The sequence below is a fragment of the Podarcis gaigeae genome (assembly GCF_964106915.1).
Source record: "Podarcis gaigeae genome assembly, chromosome: 2".
Classification (NCBI taxonomy): Eukaryota; Metazoa; Chordata; class Lepidosauria; order Squamata; family Lacertidae; genus Podarcis; species Podarcis gaigeae.
The window spans coordinates 86937347-86949694 of record NC_139679.1 but is presented as its reverse complement, the minus strand read 5'-3'; the positions used below and the strand labels follow the sequence as shown (position 1 = coordinate 86949694).

The following is a 12348-nucleotide window of genomic DNA, read 5'->3' as shown; positions in this document are numbered from 1 at the left end:
ACATCAAGCCGAAAGATCGAGCCTCTATCTCTTTTAAGTGTCAATCATGTAATGATTTATGCTTCCAAGTACACTTGAAACGAAGTCCAAGGAGGGGAACCTGTAAAATATTACAGTATCTTTTGTGTGTAGAAACACTTAGCTGTCCTTTAAGGCTTCGGAGTACCATTTTTTCCAGAAATAAACAGTTAATTCTTTTTTTTTTTCTTATACAAGAAGTGGCAAATTAATTCCAAAATTTCAAAAATAAAAAGGTCTAAACAAACCTCTAGTATTCAACACTTGCATTTTTTTTCTTTTAAAAAAAGTTCAACTCAGACTAAACTCTAGCACAGTCATGCAACAGCCCACAGGTCCTATGGATCCAGAGAGATCTCGGGAATCCATAGGTGTTTTTCCATTATATTTTTATTGTCGTCTTGTCTTCTTCTCTTCCTCCTCTTTAATTAAAAATAATTAAAAAGGATAAAAACAAAATTACAAAGCAATCTGAGATGTATATAGGCTTCAAATGATTGTTCTGTTTGATGAGAAATGTTTGAAATTTATCCATTTGGTATTTTCCACTGGTTGTGTAAAAACCGTATGTGATACTGGTTTGAGCTCTTTCTGTTAACTATACAGTGCCCCACTGGGGCACAAGAATTAGATTGTAACAACATATATATATATACACGCACACACACACATTTTAAATTTTAATTAAAAACTTCATTACATCCCCTCTCCTCCCTTTATTTGCACTCTCAGGGAATGGGTAGGATCAGGCTTGGTATGTTCTGCAATAGCCTCTCTCTCAACTTCAACCTAGACATGAGATAGCAACTGAGTTTATTGGTACTGGGTGAGTGGGTGAAGGCTGAAAATTTGGTGGGTTTGGTCACCTGAGTTGAATTAGGGCAGTGGCTTCATCACACTGGTAAACGTTTAATGATAATTAAAGGCATTACATTTGTCAGGAACTGAATTGAGGGGATTAAAATTCTTAGGGTCAGAACAGTGAATGGAATGATGTAGAGATAATGAAAAAGAGAGGAGTAAAGGGAAACAGATTTTAGCAAGAGTTCAGGAGCTTGTTTCTCTCACATACTGAGGTTTAGGCTGGATATGGGATGTATTGGTTCTTTGTTAGGGTTGGACCAGAAAACTCAGACCCAATGGGCGTTTCAGGACCTTCAGAAATGCTTTGCTCAGTGTGCAGGATTATTTTATTATTTTTTTAAAAATTATTTATTTCAGTGAATTGATTAACTGCCCTTTGGTACAAGACATCCAGGCCAGTGTGAAATTAAAATTATGGAGTGCCAACATGCACATGTAGGCCATAGACCCAAACCCTAGTTCAACTAGGGACAGTCTCTCTTGCCTACTCTCACATAGCTTCATTGCTCTTTAGGTGTAGAATGAGAATGATGCAGGGGTGGTGGGATGCAGAATAAACAGTTGCCTCCTAAATTTGCAAACCTAACTAATAAGTAAAATGCTCCTTTCTGATAGCACATAATTCACATTTCAAAGATGGAGCTACTGAATTCCAGGGACGGGAGTTGTTTCAGTTTGAAAATGAGGACACCTTCTGACTCTCAAGGAGTGAGCAGACACAAAACGAAGGTACATACAACATCTCCTCCAAACAGTGCTGGATGTCTTGGGAAACACCATGGCAGCAACATAGGAACCTTTGCCTTGAATTGGACTGGAAATACCTGGTCACAACCTGGGCAACGTGGCAGTAACTAACGTCACCTGGGTCTTCTTCTGCAGTTTGCTAACCAGGAGAAGCCCAAAGCCAACCAGGTGCATAGAGGAAAGAGGAGGCAGACTTTGGGTTGAACCAAGTAGCAGAGAATAGAAAGCAGAACTCAGTTGCAGGAATTCCCCCTCTCATAATGCTAACATCAGATTGGAATGAATGATGCTCTGCTCTCCCCACTAAGATCATTATTCCCTGCTCTCTGGAGCAGTCCATAGCCAAAGCAAGCTATGGAGACTATCACACATAATCTAACGATTCCTGCACAAAAGTAATAATGTAATAATTAAGTAATAATGAAGTGCATTGGACTAGATGGCACTTGGAGTCCCTTCCAACTCTACAATTCCACAAAACTCATTTCTTATCTGCACTCTCTCACCCTCTTCTAATTGGCCTAACCAGAACCAAATCTGCTGGTGAAGCTGCTTATCCCAACAGAGGGGAATTACAAGACTGTTGGGAGTTTGGGTCTTCATTGCTACCAAAACAAAAAGAGAAGCTCTGCATTTTGCTGAAGAAATTGGGATGAGGAATAAATAAAATATTCTAAAATGGTGTGTGTACACACTTACACACCTGAAAAAACTAAAGGGGCACCCCACTTATATTTAATGTTTCTGTCAGTGCTAAACTGCAGCTCCATGTTCCTCATCCCTTAGCATGAAGACTGACCTCATGATTTCTCTGAATAGACCCAGTGTTGCCATGGTCTGCCAGAAATGGAGACAACACAGAAGAAGCATCTACTCATAGGCTTCCTGCATGACCCAGACCCTACCAAGTCTGACTGCATCTCTTACTAAGATGCCTTTCCTCTACAACGGAAGAGGGAAATACTGACAGCTGGTTCAAACAGCCACCCCCATTCACTGTGCCTATGCAGTGGCAATACGTGGCAGTACCCCTCTGTCTAAATGCCCCATGAGTGGGAAATCTGTATGAGGGCAGCTGGGGGCGGGCTACTCTGGGGCGGGGGGGGGGCAATGAGAACTTTTGAAAGTTGCTAAACTCCGCTTACAAACAGCTAGCCCTGTCTTAATCTATAAAAGGCAAAGCAGGGACTTTTCTCAAAAGTGTGCCACTTTCCACAAAGTAATTCACCACAAACAGGTGAAAAGATCTCTCTGCAGGGGTTTGCCATGCATGGCCCACCCTCCCTTTTGCAAGTTCTTTGCCCTCTGGGTACCTTAAACCTTCGGCACCCGCGTAAGCAGCAATCAAAACAAGAGCATCAATTTGGCCTGTGCTAAATGTTATTAAAATAAAATATGGCACAGGACAAAGTGTAGGAAGAATCAAAGATAGAGGGGCTCTTCTCTTGGACTCCACGCACCCCCACTTCTATCCCAAGCAAGCAATGCTCCTTTCTTTTTGTTGAAACAAAAATTAAAAAAAAATATCCTGCAATGTTTTGTTTAAAATTTAGAACCTCCCCACACTCATATATTTTAAATCTTTTTCAAAAACAAAACCTAGCTTGTGGAAATTGTGCAAATATAGCAGTTAACACTAGAGGAAGAAGGCCAGAGAGTATGGAAGAGAAGGTAGAGAGTGGAGCTGTCCAGGCAAGGCGGGAAAGGAAGGAAGTACAGGGAGAAGGGGCAGGGAATTATAAGCCTACCAAACCGCCTGCCATGGGGGGAAAAAACCATAATGTAAAAAGGTTGTCCTAGACGTTAGTGCAGTCCCCAACCTTCCGTCGCCAAATCTGGAGCAGGCCTTGGTGGGAGCCGGAGAAGGGAGGCAGTGGCAACTGAGCAGGGATTTGTCTCGCTGGCCCTCCTTGCACATCTCCTGGGGTCCTTCAGGTTCTTTGCTACGTCGCTCCTTCCAAAAGGTCTTTAAGATAGGCTCCGTTTGCTTTTGAGAACGGCAGTTTTACGTTGCTGTTGTTTTGCTGTTCGTTGTGTGTAAAGTGTTCTGAGACGCAGCAGATTCTGTGCATTGTTTGGTGCCAGGCCCCAATGTATTCCTTGATTGCTTTCTTGCTGCCGCGGCTCACTTGCCGCTCTCTCTCTCCCTTAAGAGTCCACTGCCAGGGAAGTCTGCAGCACCATCTCGACCTTTTCAGCTACTTAGGGCCATTGTGTCAATTGCCTGCTCCAACTTACTTCGCAGCCGTTGCCTTCGGGCCTGTTCGTCCTTCTCTAAAGCAGCTAAAATCTGGCAAGGGGAAAGACGTGTAGATGAAATCATTAGTAAAGGAAGACTCTGGGGTAATTTGAAACATGCTTCACACCAGTGGTAGTCTAGAAAGAAAAGCCAGGAGAGATTCCCCACCAAACACTCCAAAACCCCTCTTTTAAGGATGAAGAAATATGGGACGGCCATTCTCTTGACCGTCACAACTAGGGGAGGCTGCTAAAAATGGCAGCAACTCAACAGTGCATCAGTAAGTGTGTTTTCCCATTCTAGCGGCTGAACAAGGAGGAGCAATCGCCATCCTGCCAGGATCACAGCCTGCCACACACTATCCCCAATCACCCTGCAACAGGGTTACAGCTGTCTAGCTTGGCTAGTGAGCTGAAGTGGCTGTCTTTTTCCTCCCACTCCCATGTGAGTATGTGAGAAAGAGACAAAAGAGTCAGAGGGCACATTGAAGGCAATGCTTAATTGCCCATCTTCCTGTATTTTGCAGGAAGCATGTATGGAGTCTGGCTAGCAGCAGATCTGCAAAAATACTTTTGCAGATCTGCTAGGACTCCTCACACACATGATGTCCGGCAACCAGAGCAAGGGATATTGACAGGTGGCCCAATACTTCCCCTGCAGAAACCTGGTAGCCCAGTAATATCTGGAGGGCCAAAGGTTGCTCAGCCCTTAATTCAGAGAATAGGAGAACTCTCCTACAATGGCATGATCTGGGACTTTTCTGATGGTTCTGGGGACAAGGAAACACTGGGGACATTTATGAAATTGGCATCTTTAATTATGTAATAATTAAACCTAGTCCACTTTCTACTTCTGTTCTCACAATCAGATGAGAATCACTAGAACATTCTTTGGATGTAATCAAGGAAATCCTGAAAAACTCCGCATCTTTAGGCACTCAGACTATATGAACTGAGAGATCATCAGGGATGTTGTGAACAGGGCTTTGGATTCTGAGGGGGGGAAGCATGGGATTTGGCAGGAAAGCAGCTAGTGAAAGGGGCTGAGATAGTGAGGGAATGGTGGGATTTTTCTACAAAAAGGAGAGAGAGGTGCCCATCATCAGGAGTCCTTTGAACCAAGTCCCACGCCCTTTAAATTGCACTGCCAGATAAAGAACAGATGATTAAAATGCAAACCCATCAGAAATCCCATTATAGTGGCTAAGTTTGTTGTGAGTGCAAGGTGGATTTCTCTTTCCAATTAAATGTCAAAGCATCCATCAAAGGGGACTTGATTAACCATTTCATTGGCTGCATAATTGGAAATAAACTCTTGTATAATTAATAGACTGGCTATTAGGAGGCAGGAAAGGTCCATCACAAGCCCTACAGGTAATTCCTTAATATGGAAATCAGCTCCTTTTGATTAAGAGCAGCTGTGGCGCCCTACAGGTCTCCAGCGCTAAACGTGCAGAACGTGCTGTGGAGAGTACACAGCGCTGCAGCTCAGGACCTTGCGGATGGTGAAACACTTAAAAGCTCAGTGCAGATTCTATAAAGGTGATTTGCCACATAGTTAGCGAATGCATGAAGAATCCTAAGAGTTGGAAAAGAGGGTAAAGCAGCTCAACTTCATTCCCTAGGGGAGGATAACTGCTGTTAGCTTTCAATGGGAAATGTGATTCCACCACCTCCTCAGTACAAAAACTGAGCCTACTGCAATTCTGCATGGGGATAACCAAGACCTGCATTGGCACATATGAAAGGACCCCAATACTCCATCCAAAGCACAGAAAACGCCAATCACAATGATTTCTAGGTGGCCGAGCTCTGAATGCAAATGACACGTTAATCTGGCAGAAATAAAAAAGATGAAATTATTAAGGATACTGGAGCTACTGAGTGACTAGGAACAGGAGTTCTATTCATGGTCCGTGAATCCCTTTCTCTCTTGATTCAAGAAAGACTCACTACATTCTGAAAGATTTACAACCTGCTTTGTATTTGTTTGATCTTCTGTTATTGTGTTGCCCTTCTGGGAGCAGCACAGTAAAGAGGAAAACTACAGGGAGCATAAGAAGAGAGCGGGAGATGCATGTCTGTCACCTGTTTTAAGGAGCTGGGACCACCATGATTAGGAAGATGCAAAAACCCAAATGAAAATTAATTATGATTTTCATTCAGTGCCAATGACAGCATATTATAGCACTGAACAACAGGAAAAATTATTCTCTCCCATTTCACATCAAAGAGGGTGCAATCGGGCTGCATGTAATTGTGTTTAATGAATGAAAACAAACAAAGGGAACAGCTGCTATTTATTAATCCCATTACAAATAATAAAAGAAGTTCCTGGGAGCTGTGAACACACAAGCAGTGCTTTTAGAGCGGGCTATGGATGCACATCCAGCAGATGCCAGGCAGCGGTTAACCGGGAAAGACAAGGAATGGCAACTCACCCTGCATTCAGCTCATTAAGATCACGCTTTCCAAACACGTAGTGCTTGCCTTGTTATTGATTTCTGCTTTTAAGGCCTTGCTTATTTGTAATACTAATGAAAGGGAATGTTGGGAGCTGGAGACCAGCCCCAGGGCAGGCAGTTGCCATGAAAATGTCTCTAGGAACAGCTGGGGGGGTCAGCTCTGGTTTCAGCTTTGTGGTGACTTTTGGTCTAAGGCAGATGGCTAGGATCTTGCTAAGAAGCCCTGCAACTGTGCAGGCTGCTAAGGCACTGCTAGTGTTAGCTATTTCTTGGTATGGGGACCATCCTTATTGCCTAGAAGTAGATACTCATGCCTACTCATACAGGAAAGACCTGCTGCAGGGATTCTTGGCTTACAACAGGGAAGTCTGGGCCTGAGGCCACAGCAACTTTTCAAATTTAAATCAAGGTATTATAAAATAAAAAGTTGCTTACAGTTTAATATGCAAAGGGGGGGAAAGCAATAACGAGACTCTGTGTGTCATTTCATATACACACAGCTCTCCTGTTGGCAGACAACTGGAAAGGCAAAGGGTCTGCCAGTCTCCTCCTTGAGCAGATCTGTTAGGAAGCACCTTTTGCTGTCTCAGCAAATGTGCTCCATAGCTTTGAAGCCCTTAGAACCATAGAATTGCAGAGTTGGAAGGGACCCCCTGAGGGTCATCTAGGCCAATCCCCAGCAATGCAGGAATCTCAAGCATCCATGACAGATGGCCATCCAACCTCTGCTGGAAGCAGGTTGTAGAAGAGGGAGTTTGGCTGGAGGGCAGAACACCAGCAGAACATCCCATCTTGGCAGGAACTCTGCAATGGAAATGCAGAGAATATCCAAAGCAATCCTAAGTCTCTGCTCATGAAACATGTATGTATCTTCTGCACCAGGCAGGTTGCCACACGTGGATCTTGTGTATGAAGGAACGACCACAACTAAATTATTGTTCAGTTTTCGCTGACAGGCAGCATTTAGTCCAGCTGCCCAGCACTAATCTGCTGTCACTCAGAAATAATGCTTTGTCAATTTCTTTAGTGTGCAAACAGCTACTTCATGGCTTGAGACAGACAAGACAACTGATCTGGGTGTTTATGCCTGTTCTACTGAGCTGCAGTAACTTGAGCCTCAACCTGCTTTCCAAATGCCTTACACCCTATCTAATTCTTCATTAATGCAGTCTGTTAGATCCACCTCTTTGTGTTGCAACCTTTGCCCCTTCCCACGATAACTCCCTCTCTCTCCTCACCTTCTATCCGCTTATGAACGTAAGAAACTGTGGGGCCACTCACCAGCTCTTGGAAGAACCTCCTTGCCCAGAGTAGTTTGGCAAACTCTTGTACAAAGGCTTTTATTGCTTTACACAAGCCACTATTCCCCCCCACTCCCCCAGGTCTCATTGTCGTTCAGCCAGGCAATAAAATCCATGTGATCCTATTACATATATTTTTATTAGTGTTATATATTTTATTGCTTTAATAAAGGATTGCAGAGAATGTGTTCACAGAAAAGTACTTTATGGAGTTTATACCAATTACGGCAGATGGGCTTTTAACCACTCCTTAAAACTTAAGAGGCTGGCTGAAGTGACTTCATGGCAAACATGCCCCCCCCCCACCCACTCCTGGGATTGCAAATTAGGATACCATTGGAGACTACCCAGCATAGGGAAAACTGAAAACAGTCAAGTGACATGCTAAGATAGTGTTTTCCTCTGCTGTACTTCTGCATATTCCTGTAGTTTAAGTTGGTGATTGAATGGCAAAGGGCAAGCAGGATTTTCTCTCTTTTCTTTTGTTACTTTATTTGTTTATTTAATTAATTATATGCATTCCCACTGTGTGATTTAGTCCCCTCTTTTGTATTTACCTGCTATATTTTTGCTAACACTGTTGTGATGCTTCCATTATTATTATTATTATTATTATTATTATTATTATTATTATTATTATTATTATTTCTTTCCTGGTTGGGGGGGATGAAGGTTAAAGTTGGCCTGTTTGTTTGTTTACCTTGAGCAGTTTGGACAGTTGCACGGGGGAAGGGGGGGAGGAACGGGGGAGAAAGGTGGAAACATGAGTATATAATAGCCTGCTGGATCCTGACAGGAACACCTGAGGACAAAGCTGCACATCACAAGAGAAGCACAGTGTTCCCACCTTGGAGCACTAACACAGGGGGTTGAGGGACTTCAATGGAGGAAAAGGAGTGGGCTGGAGTGTGGAAGTTTATCCGTACTCCAGCCACAGTTATCCCTTTCATGTACTCCACCACCAGTCAGCTTTTAACTCCCCCCCCCCAAAAAAAATCTGAGCTCCAAAATAAATAAGCAAGTCTAGTTTGCAGGGCAGAGAAGAGGTTGGTGGGTATACAGGGCAGACCAGCCTCATGGAAAGAGGTCATCGACTCCTCTCCCTCCCACTGATCCTCCCCTACTGCTTCCCCTTACCTCATCCTTGTACTTGGTGATATATGAGTAGATCTCATGCAGCGCGCTCATACTGTTGAACTGGCTCAGGTGTAACCGGGACTGCTCTGCCAGGTAGGCGCTCATGTCTTGGTCGCTGATTGCTGGCATTTTAGCAATATCTGCATAATATCTAGAGCAGGGAGCAGGAGAGACACAAAGTCAGAAGGAAAGCCTTTTCTGAAGACAAATCTAGGGACATCCAGAAGGAGAACAAGTGATTTGTTGTAACAAAGCAAAATATTAAACTGAAGCAACTGAGTACAGTATACTATGCGAAGCAAATTAAACAGTTTTCTACTCCTGTGCCAAATGACTCATAGAATCTAAGAATTGTAGAGCTGGAAGAGACCACGAGGGTCATCTAGTCCAACCCCCTGCAATGAAGGAATCTTTTGCCCAACATGGGGCTCGAGATTAAGAGTCTCATGCTCCTTTGAATTTCCTATTGCACAGCCACACTGTGACAACAGGGCTCCTTATGGAGGAAATTCAATCCACCCATTAATAAACTGAAAGCAGACCGCTACTGGAGTACAGAAAACCTTTGTGTAACTTCAACCACAATAGGTAGGTTAGCTGAGAAGTTCATGACGATCAGTTGAGTTTGTGGCAAATTAGGAAGTGTTAGGAGCATGTAAAATGGGTATTTGGAGGGATAGGAGGAATGCCCAGACAGATATAGAGTGAATATTCAGTCAACAGCAGACAGCTGGGAAAGATACACAAGGCTGTCCACAGACAAGCCATTGCCAATGCCACCATAACAGCATAATAGAGAATCCACAAGGATACCTTAGTGAGAACTAGTGTGGTGTAATGGATAGACTTCTAGATTAGGAGCAGAAAGACCAGGTTTCAGTTACTCAGCCCTGGCCAGCTCTCTCCCTCTTTCTCAGCCGTATAATCACTTCATTTTTAAAAAAGATTTGTGCAGCACCTTTTAAGGTCCACTCAATGGAACATGCAAGTTAAAATGCAATGCAATCACAATATTAAAAATCAGCAGGAATGAAAGAAAAAAACACTTCTCCAGCTAAATCCAATACCAAGTGCAATCCAGAACCATCAGGAATAATATGAAACAGCTATAGCAAACAACACAAGCAAAAGCCAGTGAAAACAAATAGGTCTTTAAGGCTTTCATTAAACACCTGTAACCATGAGGGCCAATGGACACCTGCCAGCTACCACAAAAAAAGGCCCTTTCCCTTGAGCCTGCAAACACAAGAGCTCTCAGGGGTGGGCAAGTCAGAAGTCTCTCCACTGACAATTTTAATGTGTGGGTGGATTAGTGTTTCACAGGACTATTTGAAGTTTAAAAAGGTAGAGGAAGGAAGAACCATGCATGCTGTCCTGAGTCCATGGAAGGAGAACACAATAAAAAATGAAATTTTTCATCAGTTGAGGGGAATCAGGTTTAGGCCAATCAGGAGTCCTAATGTGGCCCACAAGGCTATTTCCCTCAAACCATAGCCACCTCCCACACACCTGACACGGCTGCAAAGGAACAATCAGGAACCGTAATGTGTGCTTCTGAATGTTCCTTGGCAAGTAAGGCTTGCTGTCAGCACTTATCAGAGGCAACAGCAAATCCTCCAGGAATCAGTTGCACTACTCTGCAGTGCAGCCAATCATTGCTTTTGGCAGGAATCTTCCTTTGCTGCTTTGCTTCAGATCAAGCTAGGCCGAGAAGGGAGAAAGGAAAGAATCAGCAGCACACTTAGACTGCACGCCTGGGTCTTTCCTCTGACGTACATTCAGGTGATGTCAGGTAACTGACAGGCTGACACCCTTACCCACCTGTCAAAATGGCCTGAGGGGGATAGGGGAGCTCAGGATCCAGCCCATCAACCAGATATGTCCCCCACTCCCCCAGATATAATCATCTATGCTTGATGCATATACTCTTGGGAACATGGAGACAAATGGCAACATACTGCCTCTGGCAGGTGAAGATCAAAGGCCTCCCCTATCCTTTGGCCACAATCTCTGCCAAGGGATGATGTTAAGATGCTTACAAGGGCACTTTCCTACCCAAAACCACAGATACATTTGGAGTGCAAAGGAGGCAGACATCTGGAGACACCAGTGACAAGGATTTCCCCTCATCTTCTCAAAGTGGCCGTGGGGTTCACTCCTTCAAGCAGAAGACTCCTGATTGTGCTGGACCCTTCCTTGCAGCTGCTGAGGATGCTCAATTCAATGCATCATACCTGTAAGCTTCCTTTTCATCTTTCTTAAGCTAAGACATCTTCCATCCATCCACATCACAACTGGCCCAGAAATATGAAGTCACTACACGCCTCAGGTCCCCAGGAAACTTATAAACAAATTGACAACTCCACACTACTACCCCAAATCCTGAAATCTAGACATGCTGTGAAGAACAACAGGTCTGGGGAAATTAAAATGCTGCTAGAACTTCTTTTTAAAGTGAAGTGCGGCATCCAGCAAAAAAGGAGGAAGGAGATTCTTTGAGCAAACCTACTTAACAGTGTCCCGTTCATTTCTTACACATTTTCCATGGGGGCGTAAGAGCTCAAGGAAACTGCTTCTCGTGCTACAAACAGCCTGTTGGGAAGAACTAAGGCTTCAACCTCATTTTCACAGCATGTTCCTCTGTCAATTCCCCCCCTCTTTGTCAGCTGGGGTGGGAAAATGTCATGTTTTTGCTTGGTATATCAATATGGTGGCAACAGACAGGTCTTTCACAGAATTGAGCTACCTCCAGTGAATTCCACTCTTTCTTCTTGTGTGACTCATTTTCAGCAGGAAAACTTTTTGTGGGGTGGGGAAAATAATTTGTTAACAAGACAAATATGCCTGGAAAAGTGAACCAGAACCTTCTTGGTAAAATCTATGAACTGCAAAACCTGCCTTCATCTTACCCAATATGACATGCTTGCACTTAAAAAAATAATAATTAAGAATGCAAACTCCTCTGGCTAGAGATTTTGCTCTGTTCCTTTCCCTACAAATCACACTGGCAGCAGTTTCATTACAAACGGCTGCCTCCATTATTCCCCCATTCCCCCCAATGTGCTTTATTTATTAGTCACTGGGGACTGAGAGCAATTGTCCTCGCTTTGAAAAACCAACCAACCTGTCTTTTCCAATTGGCTAGGAAGATTTCTTCACCCTCCAGTCCTGGGAGGTTCTTTCATACACAGGTATGTGCAGGTTTGCCAGGCTCTCCAGCCATTCAGAGCACACATTACAAAAGCAACTCTTCTTACACTGCTGCATCTTGCAAGGCCACCTCCCCATGGTTGAAGCCACTCACCTTTCTACCCAGCTCTTATAGTTGGGGATGTCCTTGGCGTACAGTAGTTTATTGGAGGGAGAGTCTTTCCCTAGCTTGTGCTCAGAAGTTGAGCAGGAGTCCATGAATGTCTGAGCCACCACTGATAGGCAGGCATCAGTAATACTGTTCTTGTGAATGTCAAACACAAACTGGGGGTTCTTAATCACATTCACCCAAAAGCGCAGAGGTAGACTGCAAAGGAAAAGAAAGGAGGAAAGTCAGGCTGGGGAAACACATTATTTGGTAACTAAAA

At 43.8% G+C, this 12348-nt stretch overlaps 1 protein-coding gene across 6 annotated transcripts in view; it reads right to left on the bottom strand.

Annotated features, from left to right (window-relative positions):
• Positions 1-685: 685 nt before the first annotated feature.
• Positions 686-12348, bottom strand: part of PLXNA1 (plexin A1) — a 302883-nt gene continuing 291220 nt past the window's right edge. For all 6 annotated transcript variants that reach the window (XM_083721536.1, XM_083721535.1, XM_083721533.1 and 3 more), the window contains exons 30-32: positions 12075-12287; positions 8771-8921; positions 686-3919 (exon numbers count right to left, since the gene is read on the bottom strand). In XM_083721536.1, coding sequence (XP_083577662.1) covers positions 3824-3919; positions 8771-8921; positions 12075-12287 — 460 coding nt within the window. In that variant the 3' untranslated portion in view covers positions 686-3823. The remainder of the gene's footprint in view (positions 3920-8770; positions 8922-12074; positions 12288-12348) is intronic.